The sequence below is a fragment of the Mustela lutreola genome, chromosome X (assembly GCF_030435805.1).
Source record: "Mustela lutreola isolate mMusLut2 chromosome X, mMusLut2.pri, whole genome shotgun sequence".
Classification (NCBI taxonomy): domain Eukaryota; kingdom Metazoa; phylum Chordata; class Mammalia; order Carnivora; family Mustelidae; genus Mustela; species Mustela lutreola.
This window is the reverse complement of record NC_081308.1, coordinates 106,843,521-106,863,417: the sequence shown is the minus strand read 5'-3', so window position 1 is coordinate 106,863,417 and position 19,897 is coordinate 106,843,521. Positions and strand designations below refer to the sequence as shown.

At 39.8% G+C, this 19,897-nt stretch overlaps 1 protein-coding gene across 4 annotated transcripts in view; it reads left to right on the top strand.

Moving 5' to 3' along the window:
- TENM1 (teneurin transmembrane protein 1) overlaps window positions 1–19,897 on the top strand; it is an 801,117-nt gene that overhangs the window by 670,197 nt on the left and 111,023 nt on the right. For all 4 annotated transcript variants that reach the window (XM_059156967.1, XM_059156964.1, XM_059156965.1 and 1 more), the window contains exons 21-22: window positions 8,124–8,267; window positions 16,422–16,671. In XM_059156967.1, coding sequence (XP_059012950.1) covers window positions 8,124–8,267; window positions 16,422–16,671 — 394 coding nt within the window. The remainder of the gene's footprint in view (window positions 1–8,123; window positions 8,268–16,421; window positions 16,672–19,897) is intronic.

Below are 19,897 nucleotides of genomic sequence, written 5' to 3'. Positions count from 1 at the left end.
GTACTTGATTCTCTAGTTCTAAATAAGGTATGATGTCTGGAAATCATTGTATATTATTTAGTTTCTTTCCCAACTCTGCCTCTTGCAAAACAGTGTAAAAAAATCATTATTGTTAAGTTCACAGAGCTGTTAAAATTCTAGAGATGGCTTATTTAATTTGACAAACTGGCTTGTTTGGGGGCTCTGATCTGCATCCATTATATGAATTTTGTCAAAATAATTCCCTATGTCTGCCTGGGTCCGCATACATTATCAATATGTAATAATGCATTCTGCCCGGTCTTCATTTTAATTAAATTAAATCGCAGCGGTTTGAAGTCCTGGAAGTTCAGAAAATCAGCCATCGCCTTTAGTAGCACTGCAATAAAGAATTCTATTTTTTTCAAGGTTATTGGCAACAACAATTGCATAATTATTTAATACAGTAGTTTGGCAAGAAAGAGTGGTGTTTCAGAGAGAACTAGACTTCCTAAAGGTTCACGGTGCATAGGAGTCTGTCTAAATTGTGTTAGAGAGAAACAAGGGAACATTAATAGTAATAGGTACTAAGCTACGGTTGCTTTGTGCACACAAAACATCGCCGAGAACGATGCTTTAGTGTTCATAAATTTCCCTTCAGTAAAACCTACGCAGGCTGGGCAGCCACAAAAATCTCAGCCACTGAATATTTTAATAATAAATAGGTAGTGCTTTACAATTTGCGAAGTACTCTCACGTACATGATCTCATTTTAATCCTTATAACATTCCTGCCTTATAGGCATAGGGCAGTGAATATGATCCTCGTTTTGCAGAGGGGGAAACTGAGGTTCAGAAAGAGCAAGTGACTTGCCTAAAGTCCTCTCCAGAGCAGGGATTCAAACTCGGATCTCCCAGTCCTGAGTTCTGCACGCCTCTCCCTGAGGCCTCCTTTCACTAAATTGACCAACCCACCTTACCGAGCACCCAATTCAACGCCCCAGTGGCTTTCTGTCAAAGAAGCTAGCAGAGATAATAATCTTTCATCATTTCGCTCCACTCATGAATTCATAATCGTTAACTGAGAGCAGGGCTGTTTTATCCATTCAGCTTTATAGGCAGAGCACCAAGGATATGAGTTTTTCAAGGACCGGTGAAAATGTTTGCAACCTGAAAAATAAGTATATTGGCACCAAAATATGAAAAGAAAACCAGAAAATCAACATTAATAAATGTTTAAATACATGTCTACAAAATGAAGCATTATGTCAGCTTGTCAATTGCTTCTCAATTTTCACACTTGCATATGAAATATGTTTAATGCAGGGTATGTGTTGTGGGTTGTATCCATTTTAATACGTTTGACAAGATGTGAGATAGGACCTCCAGAAGTAAGCGTGCCTGGAGCCTACCAGGATTTTTAAATGACGCTGATATCCTGGTAAGCAATGGTCCATGCCCATTTCAAACTGCTAGGCACGCCCATTAGTAGATTATGAAATCTCTCTGGTGAGTTGACCAGTAATTTTTTTTTAGGATTTTATTTATTTATTTGACAGAGAGAGAGATCACAAGTAGACAGAGAGACAGGCAGCCAGAGAGATGGGGAAGCAGGCTCCCCGATAAGCAGAGAACTCGATGCAAGGCTCAATCCCAGGACCCAGAGATCATGACCTGAGCCAAAGGCAGAGGCTTAATCCACTGTGCCACCCACTGTGCCACTGCTCCGACCAGTATTTTTTTCATGGAACAAAATGGAACAGAATGGAATGGCATAGAACAAAAGTGAATAGAATAGAAAATACCAGAATGTAAAGCTATTAGGAGAACGTTGTTCTAGAAAACTTGGCTTCGATTATACGCGTGTGTGTGTGTGTGTGTGTGTGTGTGTGTCTCCCCATGTATATGCTGGGTCACAAATAACTTTCAGGCATAAGAATTTGAAAGCCATTGGTAAGATGACATAGTCAAGAGACAGAATCTTTGGATGATTTTCCAAACCATAGGTCCTATTTTCCAAGGTAGCATTTATAATTGTTCTTGCCTTCTAGTCCCCTCTACCAACCCATACCAGAGCAGGATGGAGATATCTCTCCAAGATTGGGTGACCATATAATTTATTATTCAAACCAGGTACTTTTGATGCTTGGGAAGCTGTTCATAATTACATCAAGACAACAACATAACTGGATGCTACTTTGGGCCAACCAGAACACAGGGTACTTTTCCTTCAAGGCTAGGCCCGGCCTCCTTCCAATCCTTATCTCTTTAACTCAGAGTAAATTAAAAAATTATTTATTTAGCACTTCTGAACCATGGGTCTTGCCCTTTATAACTGTGATCTAGCATAGCGGAAAGAAGCACTTGCTGATGAGTCACTGCCATTTACTAGCCAGATGACCTTGAACTAGTCACACTACCTCTCTGACTCTCATCACATCTATCAAATGGGAGTAAATGTATCTTCTTCATAGGTTTTTGTGAGTCTTCCATTTAGGTAATATACACAAAAATGTATTTAACTATTGTGCGTTATATAAATGTAAGGCGATATTATTTTTGTGATAGTTATTAAAGGGGTTGTGGATGAAAGTTCCAAAAGATAGGTAACCCTTCAGGGTCTGGCCTCTCTCAAATGACAAATTATCCTACCCTGGGTAATATCCACTGTATCTGCAGTGCTCAGCCCATCACCTGCATGGCACATAGAGCAGCTCAGTGAAGGTTTGCTGAGTTATTAAATAACAGCCCCCTTCTTTCTATTATACCATTGTATCCCTTTTAATCAATCACATTGTTTTAAAAGATAACCAGTCTATTTTCAAGGTGACTCTATTTCCTAAAACCTCTCCCAAGAAAAATGCCTAAGTACTGCAAGAAGATAGTAATGTTCTGTTTTATTTCACACTGGGAAGAGGAAGGGTTTGTTCTTCATTGGCTTTTGATACACTCGAGAGAAACCCACCCTCTAGGCACCCTGACCTTTTTTAAATCTCCCAGAGATACCAAGCCTCAAGGCCTTGCACACATGCTGCTCTCTCTAGAATGTTCTTCCCTATACTTCGTAAGATAAACCCCCTTCTGCATAAAGAGGCTTTTCCTTGTTTCACCATTCCACCTTAAATTCTCTTGTTATACTCATTACTAATACACTTCATTTTCCCGTCATAACATTTATCACTCTGTGTGTGTGTGTGTGTGTGTGTGTGTGTGTGTGTGTGGTTTTTATATTTCGTCCTCCCACTAGAATGTGAGCTCCATGTGGCCGGGGGGAGAGGCAGTGACAGGAGGAAGTCTTGTCTTGTTCTGTGTTCTTCATCCTCATAGTTCCAGTTCCTAATAAGAGATCCCCATTAAATATTGCACATTGGTTGAATGACTGAACAAATAAATGAACAAAGCTGGAGGCTAAAGCAGACCCCTTAGCCTTGCCTATGAAATGGAATGACATGCCCCCAAGGGAGAGGAGAGCTGTGCCCAGGTACACAGAGGCCATCACAAATGTGAGTGTGAGCCAGAACATCATCCTGCCTTGGTGGCCTCTAGGTCATCCATGTTCTGGGTTCACTACTACACAGTGAGGCTCAAACAGAGCAGCTAGGGGAAAAAAATCTCATTGTATTAGATTTCAGTGTACAGGACCTCTTGTGTGGTTACTTCACTGCTGGATGCTTTTTTCTTTTCCTACTGCTACCTCACTTTTCTTCATCCTGCTACCTCACTTTTAGCACTGTCATGTCTAAACCTTATTTTTGTATACTGCTAGGGTATCAATCCCAAGAATTACCAAAACAAATCCAGTGATTCATTTAAAAAAAATACATGATAACCAAAGAATTTTTTTTAAAGATTTGTTTGCTTGTTTGTTTGTTTGTTTGATGGGGGTGGGGGTCGATGTACAGCAGAGGGAGAGGGAGAGAATCTCAGAGTCCCCACTGAGGACCCTGAGATCATGACCTGAGCCAAAGTCGAGAGTCAGACACTTAACCGACTGAACCACCCAGGTGCCCTGAATAGAGTTTATTTTAGGACCACAAAGATGGTTCAACATTAGGAAGCCTATTGCTATAATTCACCAGCTTAATAGGTTAAAAAAGAAAACTATGGGAATATTTCCATAAGTGCTGAAAAGGCACTTGATAAAAATTCATCACCTAATTCTGACACTCCTGGTGAGCCAGGAATAATAGATAAATCAACAAAGCATTTCAGGCCACTGAGCAATGTGTCAAACTGAGGAGTCTCTGGGGGTCATCCTATCCTATGATAAATCACCAGAGAATAGGAAAAGGTAGAAGTTCTAAGAGAGCATACCTGTTCTCAGTAGATAGCACTATATCTATATAGTCTAGTCTTAGTCTACTGTTGCCAAGGCCTTCATTTGGTTCTTTAGGTCTCTTGTCTTTGGTTGTTCTTGTTTGTTGTTGTTTTGCATTAATCTATTTGAAAAGAATGGGAAATGTTTATTCTATTTAATGATTCCTTTTGGATAAAAAAGCTTTTATCTTGTTGTTTTAATGTCATGAAATTATTTTTAGATATTCCTTGAGTTCATGAGGTAACGTGTCAGTTTCTCACACTATCAAACTACTTTTAATTATGTATTACTTTCATAAATGCAGTGATTATGATTTCTGAAGCCTTATCCTGAAGCTGCTGAAAATCGTCTGCCTAATCTCGTCATATTTTGCACATTAGCTTCCTTGCATAACATCTTTACCTCAGCATTTTCGTTGCCAGCCCCGAAGAGCCCCTCTCCCCCCAATTTTTATTTATATGAAAAAGAGCAGGCATTTAGTGTGCTACAGTCTGCCTCCACGAGAGAAGTCTAGGATTGGTTGCTTCTGTATTTGCCAGTTCCCTGTGCATTTGGAGAGTAGCTCAGCTCTGTAGGGTGAAATGTCTGCCTTCTCCTAAACTGACTGCAAATTCTAGGATTATGTTAAAATGGGCTGCTGTCGGAAAGAAACCTCGCCTTATTACTCTGAGCAAGAAGCCACATGCAAAAATACCCCAACATGCAGCCATTCTCATTAAAGTTAGTTGAGATTTTGGGTAAGTCTTAAGTATAAATTATAACTTTATTAGCTCATAGAGCTTTCTCCCAAGAACGTAAACCTAATAAAAATTAGAGGGAACTTATTAAGTGGCTGCCTTGTTGCTATTTGCCATGACTAGGGGAAAAAAGTAATATCATTGTGGGGTTTGCAGCCAATGCACTTTTTTGTTGTGGACGAGAGAGCAATTCCAAAAGCAGAATGAGGTGAAGAGTATATCTCATTACCATTGCATTGAGAACTCTTTAATTGATACTTTATATAAGCATTTCCTGCCACAGAGTTAGGGGGATCTTTAACTGTTACTGAGAGGGAAAAATCCGGCTCCAAACCACCACCGGAGGTCACCAGGGCACACTACTTATTTGCAAAACTGCATAATCACCTTCCGGACAAAGGATTCTAAGGGAGCTCACCAGGCTTACAATGTACAAAAAGCAGATCCTGACAATGGTAGGGAAGGAGATGATGGCTTTCAGGGAACCTGTAATTGTCGCTGTGATTATTTATTCATCAGGACTTTTAAATGTTGGCAAGAGAAGCAGAAACCGTGTTATTCAACACACCAACATGCCCCCACGTATGCTTTCTCGCCACCTGATTTTGCCAACATGAGATGCGATGCTCTCTTCGACTTTTGGGTTTAATCCCCAACCAGAATCGATCAAACACGATGTTGAGAGAATGCACTTTGGAATCACAGAGTGTTAGTGCTCAAAGGGGCACTGTACGAATTATCTAGTGCAAAAAAAGTCTTTGGTCTGAGATCTCTATCTGGATTTCGGGAGGTCACTGAAGCTCTAGAATTATATACAAAATTATGTGTACATCTTCATTTTTCTTTTTTTTTTAAGATTTTTATCTACTTATTTGAGAGAGAGGGAGAGAGAATGCATGAGCAGAGGAGGGACAGACGAAGATGGAGCTGGAGAAGCATACTCCCTGCTGAGCAGGGAATCCTGACCCCGTGACCATGACCTGAGCCACCCCAGCGCCCCTCATCTGCATCTTTCTAGGAAGAAATCTAAGAAGATTCTTAACTTCTATCAAATTCATAATAAAAGTTTACCTGACCCAAAAGGGTCTAAAAATTAGCAATTCTAGCCCATCTTCCACTGTCCTGACTTTCTTACCAGAGAAGACCATGATTCTCAGAGATGCAGAATAATTCACCTGACACCAAATAGCTAGTTAATGGCAGACCCAAAAGTTGAAACCTTTTTTGACTCTAGCTCTAAAACCAACTCTTTCCACTCTACCAGAGTTGTTTATCAAACATTGTGGGTCATGATATCTAAGAGGTTGTTTGACAGCAATGATTTGTGTCATATCTAAAACCCAAAGTAGACTACCTTTGAGATGCTTTTCCATCACTGAAATTCTGTTTCCATCCACCTTAATAGAGAACAGCATTGACACAGAATGATCCCGAACTAATTTCCATTTAGAAATTATTTCCATTTTATGATTAATCTTTCCCACTACCCATTGATCTCCCTTGCTAATAATGCTTGGTTAAGGCTAATAATAAAATGAGTTTGCTTTCCCTGAGTCTTCACCAGCTGATGGCAGGGTAGAAGGGCATCTCCATCAGGACTGGCTACATAATTTGCAGGGCCCAGTGTTAAGTGAAAATACAGAACCTTGTGTTAAAAAATTATTAAGGATTTCAAGGCAGTGGCAGCAGAGCATTAAACAAAATGTGGGACCCTTCAAAACATGGGCCCCTGTGCGACTGCACAGGTCACACATCCCAGGACGATGGCCCTATAAGATCCCTATTAAAGCTTTGGTAGAGCAAGGGACAAAAAGAAGCCAACATATGATTTAAAATTGACCATAGATGATCCACAATGCTAGAGAGTTGTATATTCATAATCATAAGGACTTTTTGGCTTATATGTACATATGCTCATACACACACATGCACATATAAATCAGTTTGACTAAAATTACCATCTTTTCCCTTCACCCAATGCCAAAACCCGAAACTAGTTTGCTTTAATTTTTCATCTTAGGTCCTATTTTTCTGGCATTGTTTAAGCACATATTTTCATTACCAGTTTTCATAGCCAAATGACAAAAGGTGGGATGAGTTCTCCAGAGGCATCTTAAGAGTCAGGTAGAGACAGAAACTGGAAAAGCAATGGCCAACTACTAGCTAGGGATATTTGAAGCTTCCAGAAAGGGGGAAAGCAGCTTCGGGGTATGCAGTTTAATGAGCCAATACTCTCAGGCTTAGGACATTATGAGGACAGAAAACATTTTAAATTCAAGACTCAGAAATCTGGGGTTCCAGCAGGTAAGCAGGTTTACCAACTGAGAAAATGACTGGGATTTGGTGTACTTGAGCTTGACATATTTCAGAGGAACCCTTGCTACCTCATTTCCCACTTCCCATTTCAGTGACATTCCAGGGTTCCACGTTTAATGCGCAACATCTGTGCTTCATAAGAGTTGAGGCCAAATGTTGGGTGATATCCCATTGGTTAGCTCTATGCAGAAACCAAAATATAATGTGCACAAGGTGGAATTTACACTTGCCACGCTCAAAGCAAACTCCCACTTCTTGGCAAACTAAAGGCCAGTTAGCACAAGAGAAAATATAAATTGGACAAATCGATTTGTATTAATCTCATGTGTAGTCAGTTGTTGTATAAGTGACCCAGCACACCAAAACCGGCTTCCTAAGTGCGTTTTGCACCCTAGAGAGAGAAGAAACCAGCCCTCCTTGCGCCTCTTCTAAAAGAGTAAAGAAAAAAATTGTATCAGCATAGCTTAAGCCTTCAGAGAGAGTGTTTCTTCAGTTTTACAACACAGCCTCCAACCCCAAAGCCCAAAGCTTGATGTCAGTAAACATACAGTATGTACCTAATGACAGAGAGCACGCGCTCACTCATCCGAGTATGTACCCGGTACGTGCTGACTGGTGATCACTTTTGGATGCTGGCGCTCTGCCGTGCTGTGTGAGGAGAAGGCACTTGCAATCGAATTTCAACCCGCATCAGAATTCAATAGCAAATGTAATACCCACATAATTATCAACCATTGTAAAAATGAAGGAAATACTTTGAAATGTGTTCATGTGTTATTAACTCTTTGTTTGCAGTATCTGTGGGATATGAATATGAAACATGCCCTGACTTTATCCTCTGGGAGAAAAGGACAGTCATCTTACAAGGCTTTGAGATGGATGCTTCTAACCTAGGAGGCTGGTCATTGAATAAGCATCATATTCTGAATCCTCAAAGTGGTAAGCAGCTTTTTTATTTTATTTTATTTTCAAAGGATGTATAATTTTTATTTTTATTGTTTTAAAGGTTTTTGTTGGGGCACCTGGGTGGCTCAGTGGGTTAAAGATTTTTGTTTATTTATTTTAGTGGGGGTGGGAGGAGCAGAAGGATGGAGAATTTTATGCAGGCTCCATCAGCACGGAGCCTGCCTCAGGGCTCGATTTCATGACACTAAGATCATGACCTGGGTGGAAATCCAGAGTCGGATGCTTAGTCGACTAAGCCACCCAGGCACCCCCAGTGGAATTTTTTTAAATTGTGATAAAAGATGCATAACAAAATTTACCACTTTGACCATTTCTACGTACAATTCAATGGCATTAAGTATATTCACAGTGTTGTGCAACCATCACCATTGTCCATTTCCAGAATGTTTCCATCATCCCAATGATGGAAATCTGTACCCATTAAATAGTAACTCCCCATTTCTCCTCCCCAGCTCCTATGCTACTTTCTGTCTCTATGTATTTACCTAACTTAGGTATCTCACGTAAAGGGAAAGAAGTACATGTTTCTAAAACTTTTCAGACATACTGCCACGTTTCCCTCAAGAATAATAGTCCATTTCATGGTCAAGAGTGCCCATTTCTTTGCACTTAAGAAGCTTTTAAAATATTTATTATTACTGTTTTCTTAATGCAATATATATACACACATACATAGTGCTATATATATGTATTACACATGCACAACACATATTTGATGCGAAAAACTTGGGAAAGTACAAGGAAAAAGTTACCTGGAAGTCCAGCACCTAGAGATAGCCAAATTAATACATATATCTTCAAATACAGCAATCTGATTTCAAATTAGTGCTAGTATACTGAGACCTCTTCATCATGAAGTTCTATAAATCTGGGTTTTAAGAATCATCTATCATCATTGCTCTATCCCAAGTAATTAACCAGTGTATCTGACGCTAACCAACTTTTTTTTAAAAAAAGATTTTATTTATTTATTTGACAGACAGAGATCACAAGGAGGCAGACAGGCAGGCAGAGAGAGAGGAGGAAGCAGGCTCCCTACCGAGCAGAGAGCCCGATGCAGGGCTCGATCCCAGGACCCAGAGATCATGACCTGAGCCGAAGGCAGAGGCTTTAACCCACTGAGCCACCCAGGCGCCCCACTAACCAACTTTTTTAAAAGTATATTGTGTTTTATATAATCTAACACTCCATCAATCATGCCAGTATTTTACGGGAAATGCTGCCAATTAAACTATGACATACACTGATTGCAAGATACAGACTTATTTCAGAGATGTTAAAAATGTGGAGCAAAATGTGCACCTTAGGATTGAGGAATCATCCATGTGGTAACACTTTGCAAAAGGCTTTGGTGCCCTCCATCCCCTTTTAAATACAACAACCCTGCAGTGTGGCATTAATCCCATTTTAAAAATCAAGAATCAAAGGCTTCCAGTCATGTGACTTCCCCCAATGTTCATAAGTGACTAGAGCCCTGTGCTCTTTCTCTCTACCATAGTTGTTTGTCCACATAAATGTCAGTAGATCCAGTGAGAAGCTAGGAACTGAATCAAGGAACAGTAATGGTTAAAAAAAGAAAAGGCAGGAGGAAGACAGGAGAAGTGGTGAAGGAATCTAGGGAAGAGGGCAGTCCTGGACTTCACTTAGTTTCAAGTATTCCAAGTCTTGGACTTAGGAAAAGAGGAAAAGGCAGAGAGCTAGGACACTGTCATCTTCCATCTGTTGTCCCTTTCTCCTAGTTTGCAATTTACATGTTAACTGAATCAGGAGAGGGAACCCAGGTGGCCCTTGAGCCCATGGTCTCTCAGACAAACTGATTTCACTACCCTGGTTATAAACGCTTCACCCAAGTTCCTCCACCTTGTTTTTCATCTTTCTGGGGAGTTGGTTATTGGTGTTCCTGTCCAGTTTTCATATGAACATCTATTGGGAACTTTTCATTTCAAAATCTCATTCCTTTTCATCCAAAGACACAGATTCTCAGCAAGCATTAGTAGAACATGGACTTTGGGTTATTTCTCCAGGACTTGGGATGCAAATGTCTTGAGACAGTTACACTCTTCCATGCAGCCATCCTTGTCTGCATCTGACCTTTAGGAAACAACTGGTGAAGTTCAGCTTATCTCATAGGGCCATGAACTGACCAAGGCTAAGAGATCCATTTTATAATCACACCTATGATCTTATTTTGTTTGCACCATCATTGAGTCAGCTGAGTCAGCCAGCCACATGGGCTGAAAAATTTTGATTGGCTAAACGAACCAGGTTTGCTTCAACCAAGATGTGACACCACCCACCATAGTCCCAGGATGGGACCCCTTCATTATCCCTCCTTCCACTCTTTCAAGGAACATTCTAAATTCCATTTCAAATTGTTTGTTTTATTTGAGAGCAAAGATTCGGGCATAGATATAAAATGTCAACTCTTTTCTGTTGTCAAAAGGAGAATCACAGTTTTAAAAGTACAAAAACGAAAGGGCAGATGCCACTTATTAAATTATGAGGTTTTTTGTTTTGATTTGAAAGAGTTTGACATTTTAAGCAGCCGGATCTTTTCCACACACTTTTATTGGCTTGTATGGATTGTCTCTTTCAAATGCCTGTCATTGACATTAAGCACAAAGTGGGAAATGACCTCAATTGAACCAGCCCCCAGCTGTGTGTTCCCAGCCCTGTGTCCTCTTACTATTTTCTTCACACAGGCTTAGAAATTCAGAGCAGAGGGGAGCCATTGAGAAAGTTGGCTTTGGGATCCCCCTTATTTCCACAGATGTGTTCTCTCCACCCCTACTTTGCCAGTCAGCAGTTTTTAGGCAAGAGGTACTGAATTCTTTCTGAGAATCTTTTTAACACCTTTTTTGAAGTATAATTTATACACCATGCAACTCAGCCACTTTAAATGTACACGTCAGTGATTTTAATAAGTTGTGGAGTTGTGCACCCAGCACCACAACCGTTTCAGGATATTGTTGTCTCCCCAAAAAGATGCCTTGTGCTCACCCCAGCTCCACTGAATCTGCTCTCTGTCTCTTTCTGAGAATTTTATTCTGAGAAAGAAACCTTATTTTAGATAGTTTTTTCTTTAAAGGAACATTTTTTCATTGGATCATCTCATTTGTAGGCACATTGTATTTCTAACCAAGAACTTGTCACACTTGCCAGGAAACAGATCTGAAGCCAGCTCTGCCACTGCCTTTCAGCCTGACCTTGGACATGAACACCTCTCTTGGGATGTTTTCAAAGTCTAAATCCCACCCACAAAGGCAGTTTTAGAAGCAGGAATGATAAGTGTGAAGGAGCAGCTTTGAAAAGACCAATTTAGAAAGCAATGCTCTTTCCCCCTCAGGTCAGACAGTCTTTTCTGACTGATTAAGGCAAGAGCAACCGTCTTTCCAAATTCCCCCACTCCACTTCTTTCTGGAAAAAGCCTAACTCTTTAGGCACCCTGCTTTTTTGATCTGAGACAGATGGCAGATTAGAAACAAGAATCTATCTTCCCCCAATTTCCTCTCACTGGTTAAAAAGACACCTGTAATTAGATTGGATGTCTGCTGCCATTCACTTCTTCAGTTTTTCTTTAGTTGCAAAATCATTATGCAGTGGGTAGCTTCTAGAAGGCAGTGTTTTCAGACCATTTGTCATTTTAGTTGCAGCAATTATATTTACCTGACAATTAACCATTGGTTGCAGAGAATTGTTTCCAAATATTGTGCCTGATATATGTAGATGGTTTCTACTTTCTGAGATGAAAAAAAAAAAAAAACCAGGAACTTGTATTTTGCAATATTATTCCTTCAAAATACATCTTCTTAGTGATTACAGAAAGTATATATCCTTACCTTTTAAGATAAATCAGTTCTTTAAAATTATGAGGAATAAAATGTGTACATGAATCATCTATTACTGAGGTAAGCTATTTGTTTTAGTCTATCTTTGTATCAAACATATCTCCCAGTTGAGTGTTAAAAAATTATTAAAGAAAACAAGCCAGGGCACTAATTGGATATCGTCATCTGTCTGAAATGGATAAAGAATTTCTTTTAACTTAGTCTCCAAAACAGGCCAATAGTTTGTCGACAAATGGTTTTACTGGGAGGGGAAGTAAATTTCCATTGATCACACTGGCATATCTCCCAGCTTGTGTTTATATCCTCTCAGTCAAGTCCTAAGAGAAATATGTATTGTGTCCCTGGTTGTTCATAAGTCTGAAAAATGGTTTCTTCTTTGAAATCAGCATAAAGCACCACCCACTGGCTTCCGAGGGGAATTTTTATTTCAAACTTATTTATAAGCTTCAAAAGAAGTTCTGAGCAAGGTAGCAGGAGGGTGTGAGTAGTGCGTTTAAAAGTATGCTTAACTTATTATACAGCAGACCTGGCTTTTTGGCAGAGAGAAGGAAAACTTAGGGGAGAAAATGTGCAGTAGGCCCCATTCAGTGGGGTTTCTTTGTTGACTGCCAACAAGACACCCAACCCTTAGCAGGAAGTTGGCCTTCATATAAAAATGTGCGTTGTCCTAGGATCATTTGATTCTGTTTTCAAAATGAGCATGTGTGGCAGAATAAACTGGAAAGGAGGCAGCCGTAATTGATCAAGATTTCCAGGAACATAAACAAAATATTTTCAAAGCCACCTTTTGCAGAAGAATTGGCGTTAAATCATTGTTGCTAGATGGTATGCCCTGGTTCTATGTAATGGAAGGTTAAACAGATTCTTGAAACAACAAAAACACCCTTCAGAATGATCTATTTTTCCAGGGCAATACAAAAGGGGTTTGCCCATTTTTGTTTTGATTGCTTCAGCTTTAAACAGGAATGGTAATTTCAGTACACGGGCACTTTAATACCTTGCATGAAAGCAAGACATCAATTGTTGAGATGTAATCAGAAAGTACATTGCCTTATGTTTTATTTCCTTTAATCATTCTTCTTCTTTGATGGAGTGCTGGGCTTTCTAATAGAAAAGGGGAGTTTTAGAATTGCAGGCTTAGAAGAATGGTTTAGAATAGCCATCTTTAGTTTTTAAATTGCCAGGAGCCTGGTAATAACATGTCATTTTGAAGGTAATTGTTAACTATACCGCTATATTGATATAAAAAAGATGGAGATCTACCTGTGAAAATAGATGTTAATAGCAAATCTGGTATTTCCAAGCTAATAATTGGACATATTTTTGAGTGATATAACCTATAATGCATTGCTGAAATACAGACATGCTAAACAGTTGGTTTCCTTATTTGTTCGAGAACATATCATAGTCTCATTGGTAGGATATTCAGTTAGTGATCATCAGGAGGTTTCTTTTCGATGATGTTGTTTGATGGTCATCCCAGTTCTCATTCACTTCCAATTCATTTAAACTGTAGCGTTGAGCGCATTGCGATTAAGTGTTTTTTTGTGTGAAATGAAATCCAGTCCTATTAATCTTACTGAATTAACTGTTCGAAATCTTACGAATTTTTTTACTGTCTAATAAAGTTATTAATAAGAAAGTAGTGATCCTCATGTTGCATCACCACTTCCTCATATCAGGGAGATCATATGATAGTTGTCTTTCTCCACTTGACTTATTTCGCTAAGCATGATACGCTCTAGTTCCATCCATGATGTCGCAAATGGCAAGATTTCATTTCTTTTGATGACTGCATAAGTGACTCTTAATCTCACAAAACAAACTGAGGGTTGCTGGGGGGAGGGTTTGGGTGAAGGGGAGTGGGGTTATGGACATTGGGGAGGGTGAGTACTGTGAAGTGTGAGTACTGTGAAGTGTGTAAACCTGGAGATTCACAGACCTGTACCCCTGGGGATTAAAATATATGTTTATAAAAAAATTAAAAATTTTTTTAAAAAAAGTAGTGATCCTCAAGATATCTCACAGTTCTACTGTAAAAGACAAATTTGTTGGGACATAAGCTCATAGCTGCTCCTGCAGATCATACGTTGAAAAAATAGGCAAAAATCACCGTAGGAAGGGAGAGTCAAAGTACCTAGACTTGAAATCTGAAGGCTGTATGATGTATGGGACTTGTTTCCTGGAAAGCCCCTTCCAAGTACATATTTGGTGTTATGGTATTGTGCATGTTTTACCCTCTTACTTATTTTTGCCAACAAAGTTCCTATTTCAGAGTGATTAGTGGTGTCTATTGTAGGACTGTGGGACCAAAAGCTGAAATAAAACTGGGGAAGACATTTCAGGAAATGTTTAGGGAGAGTAACAGACAATCCAAGGAGATAGAGAGCAGGGGCAATGGGGGAGGGGGGAGAAGACTCTACAAGATTACTGTATTCATTCACTTACCATCAGTTACTTCTGTCTGACACGTTGGCATGTCTTCTCACAGCATGGGTGTTTTACCTGCCCGGGCTCATTGTGAGCAGACTTGAGCACAGCAGTTCTTGTTCCTTGGATTTTTCTGCCCAGGTTCAGCAGGTTTGCAAAATCACTGGGAGTTGACAAGGAAACTACAAGAGACTCAAAGCCTATTTCGAACATTTACTAAGCTCTTACAATGACTTGGCCACAAAGATTGGCACTAAAACGCAGAAAAGAGTAAGACAGAGAGTCTGTCTTTATGGAGCCCATCCTCTAATGAGAAAGATAGAGAAGTAATGAAAACTGTATCATACAACATAGTCGCTGTTATAACAGAGCTACGGAAAACAAACTGTGAGCACAAAGGGGAAGTAACTCATTCTGCCTGGACAGAGTACTGGGGGGAAAACTGAGCTGAACTTTGAGGGATAGGTAAGAGCTCCCCAAGCAGATAAGATGAGGAGGGCTTTCAAGACAGACGGAAAGGTATATACAAAAGCAGGACAGAATGGGAGAATGTGAAAGTAATTGTAAAACAGTTCATTATCACTGGAATCGAGATACAAATAAGAGGATGATGAGAGTAGGCAGTGGTCAAGTCATGAAGGACTTTGTATGCCTTAATAATAGGGAAGGTGCCCCTTATTCTACGAAGGAAGTGGAGCTGTTGAAAGATTCTAAGCCACACACTAAAACAATCTCAATGGAAAGAGGTAGAGGGGGGATGGTGGGGAGATAGGTATGTGTGGAGACCGGGAGACGAAGAAGTAAAGAAACACTGAACTAAAGCAGTAATGATAGCAATGGAGGTGACAAAACTGGTTCAGCATATCGTAGGAGTTAGACTCATAGTGGGTTTCATAATGAATTAGGTGTAGTGAGTGAGAAAAAGAAGAGCCGCAGTCAAGCCCACATTTCCAACTTGGGTGAATACACTCATGTACACTCATCCTAAGATGAGTAGGCAACACAGGAGGAAGAGCAGGGTTTGGTAGGGGGAGCAGAAAAATAGATTTCCCTTTTACTCTGTTGAGTTTGGGGGGCCTGCGAGGCATCCAAGTGGGGGCGATTGAGCAGGAAATTGCAGGGCAGGTGCCAACTCTGGACAGGAGAAAGTTTCAGCCTACAGAGATAAGAGTTAAATCTGTAAGAATGGATGAGATTGCCCAAAGAGAATGACTACACAGTATTTTCAAGCATTTTCATAAGTCAGTATCTCTATTTCGTGCACTGATGATAGTGAGATATGGTCCAAAAGAGTGGAAAATTCAAGTTCCTTTCTTATATCTTTGAAGTACATTCTAGTGGTATGACTTTTTTTCTTTTCACCGAAGTAGATTACCTTCTTGATGGTGTTTTGCTAAGGTTAATATTAAAATTGACTGATACTTCCTTTTCAGGAACCAGTCAGTTGCATAGTGAGGGTAATTTGAAGTCAGACAGGTGTGTACCGGGCATCAGGAGAAAGTCAGCCATGAGATGAAAAATTAGCCACAGATTATTCACAGAGCCCAAAGTGAACAGGTGATCATTAGAAGTTATTCATCAAATGTTTTATTGAGGCATTTAGAATCAGCACTAACGGGCCTGGATGTATTAACCCACATCACAGGTAGACAAACTGAGGCCAAGTGTTATGCTACTGTTTGTGGTGGCTACGCAGTGAAACAAAACGACAGTGCGTCACTCCCAGGTTCTTTTATGCCAAGCCAAAGTTCGATGCTGCTTTGAACGAGAGGGAGATTAAAATGTTACTGAGAATATTGTGTGGTAATTGTGGGCTTTTTATTCTTTTTTTTTTTTTTCTTAAATCTAGGAATCATCCATAAAGGGAATGGAGAAAATATGTTCATTTCCCAGCAGCCCCCAGTTATATCAACCATAATGGGTAATGGACACCAGCGGAGTGTAGCCTGTACCAACTGCAATGGCCCAGCTCACAACAACAAACTCTTTGCTCCTGTTGCCTTAGCTTCTGGCCCTGATGGTAGTGTGTATGTTGGCGACTTTAATTTTGTAAGACGAATATTTCCCTCGGGAAACTCCGTTAGTATTTTGGAATTAAGGTAAGTCTCCTCTAATCTCTGTTTGCTTAGCGGATGAGGAAAAAGCAAGAATGAGATAACGTGAAGAGAAAGACGTTGCCAGAAAGAGCAGAAAGTGCAGTTGCCCATATTTTAACCCTGAGCCTAAGATGCAGGAATAGGGACAAAGGACATATGTCAACATGCCCACTCCTTTGGAGACCCAGGAAGTGTTGACTTCCCTGTATGTGTGGCCTTCCCTGTTAGCATTGCTGTCACTGACATGGATCTCAGTACTTCCAGCTGCTCAGGTAAGTCACTCAACCTCTGTTGGTCACGATGGACACTGATCAAAAATATTTGTTTCATTCTAGCAGGTAGAGGTAATGCCAGATCCAAAAGGCTACATTTTCCAAGTTCTCCAGGTTCAGTCTTTTGAAGTGGTTACTTCATAAAAAAGAAGCTAGAAGTCTGTGTTTGTGTACCCTGATAAGGAAGGAAGAACTCAGTTTTTTGTTTTTTTTACACTTGAAAGCTCTATTCCATTGGGGGAGGAAAAAAGATTAAAGCATTCATCATTAGACTTTCTTAATCCATTCTAGGAATTTTTTTGGGAGTCCAAAGTATTTTGACACCTTTTGAAAGGAATTCATACCTTCTGGTATTACATGTTCTGAAGTTACACAAAGATTACAACTAAATAGACTATGGCCTAATCAGCTTTATTTCTCCTTTTCTGAGGCCACAGGATGCAAATATATGCCCTCTGGAGTCCTAGAAAAGGGAACCACCCCTGCCCATACCAGTGAGGGTAGACAGACCTGTTTTCTTTCTTCTGGGTAAATGGATAGAGTCTTCTCTCCAGTTGGTTATGACAGCTTTATCCCTGACACATACCTTGGGAACTTTAGGCTGAAAGTTTCTCTTGTTCCAGGAGATTTTGATGCCATCCTATAAACTCATCCATAAAACAGTTGTTGCCTCAGGCATCACCTCATTGTCCTGAAAGATAGTGACCAAAAATAGTGCCTGGGAGAACAGAGACATTGATGGAGTAACTTCTATATACAGGGCACCATCAAGGCCAGTCAAAACATATGAGAAGTCTTGGGTCATTTCCACTTAACATTATGTTCACACAAGCATGGAAATTTGAATATATGAGGACATTCCTTGAAATTTTTCAGATTTTTGTGCTTGCTCTGGAATCTACCTCCTTTTTCTCAGACTAAGTTAGTCCTTCACACCTAGCTGAGGACATCTTCCAGTCACAAGACCCCATCATTTTTCAAAGTAATTCATTCCAATTTTAATGTTTCTTTTTTTTTTTTAATTTATTTTTTTTTTAAAGATTTTATTTATTTATTTGACAGAGAGAAATCACAAGTAGGTAGAGAGGCAGGCAGAGAGAGAGAGGAGGAAGCAGGCTCCCCGCCGAGCAGAGAGCCCGATGCGGGACTCGATCCCAGGACCCTGAGATCATGACCTGAGCCGAAGGCAGCGGCTTAACCACTGAGCCACCCAGGCGCCCCCCAATTTTAATGTTTCTTAATTATAATTGCAGACACTGTCATGGAGAAGAAAGCTGTTAAGTTCCTTGACTGATTTTTTAAAAATAGGCTAACATTAAGATTTTATAAGGGTAAAGTGCACCTAGAGAGTCTAGAGGGGTATTAAGTCATAGCACCCTGCTCTAATCAAATGTTCACGTACCTTAGGGTGTTACACCTCATGGAGACTTGTCATTTCCATCAGTATATCTCTTTGGGCACATACTTACTGGAAAGCGAATGAGGAAGGACAAGGTGATTGTATGCCCACATTTAGAAATGATTTCTACAACATTCAACATTGTTTTCAAAATCCTAGGGATGCTCCTTTTCCATGATGCCAAACATTGATGGAGCACTGAACGATTAATTCACCATCTAAATGTTTCTAGTCATGCAGATATTAGCTCTCAAGTAGACAAAGACCTCACTAATCCTATAAAGCCTATATAGCTAGACCTCTGTAGCTAACTCCTCAAAGGAAAAACCATAAGATTAGCTAGAAAAACAAATACCAAGACTAATAATATTACCATAAAGAAAACCCAGCTAAGTTTAGTCCTTTCCTTTGTGATTTAAATGCAAATTTTCCTAAGGTGGAACAATTTTCATTCACTGATGAGATTCTCCTTTGCTCAGGGATCCTTAACAGTTCACAGATTTGCATTTTGGTCCAAAGTACCTTATGACCTTCAACACAAAGTCATTCAAAGAATAAAATAACGTAACTTGGACCCCAATTGCAAAGTGATTTTCTCAGTATAAAGAAAAATCCATTTCTGGCAGTGTGAAGTATTGTCCAATCCCTCTATTCATTCTTACTCCACAGTACTGTTCTCTCACATTGTCACAGCTCTTCAAACACATAGGCAAGCACACGCCATGAGCTCACACACCCAAGCTCTCTCACTTAGCCTGAATCTAGCTAGCTTTTCTGAGCTCACATCCTTTAAAGCAGTTCTTCTTAACTTATTTTTTTTTTTAATTCTCAGGACCCTTTCAGAATCTAAGGAGGGCTGTTGGACCTCTTCCCCGGGGGGCGGGGGGGGGGGGGGAACATGTTCACACAAAATTGTACGTGTGTTTTCAGGGGTCCCAAATTTCCCCTTTCTGCCTATACATCCCCGCCTGCTAGCAACCTACCCCTTTCATAGACTCATGGTTACCATTCCCTGGATTAGGTTCAAACGGAAAAGAAGTAGTTCTCTCTTGTGTTAGGTTCAAGGAGGAGAAAAATAGTTTTCCCTTATCTACTCTAATACTTATGCTTGGCCATCAGAGAAATAAACTGATTGAATTTACATGATTTTGACCTAATTGATAAGTAACTCCCTATTTTCCTATAGTCAAAACCATCAAACTAGTTTATGTCAGCAAACATTATCTGTTATCTTTACTCAGACACTAATAATAGTTCTTATTAGATTCACCTAAAAACTGTGTCTGGCTTGATCAGTAGTCTATACTTTATACATTGCATCTTTGACGTATGATTGGTAAATTTATTTATTTTCTTTATAGCTTCCAGATTTAAACTTCCTGTAGAGAAATAAGTTGATATAATAAGTCTCTGCTATGTTAAGAACCATAATGTTCAATGGATTCCATTGCATATAGATAGAAACTTCATTTTGTACCAGTTTTTTTGTTGTTGTTAAAATTTGTTGATTTAATTGCTGCCATCACCCTCCCCCTCCCAGTGCGTATTAGTCATTTTA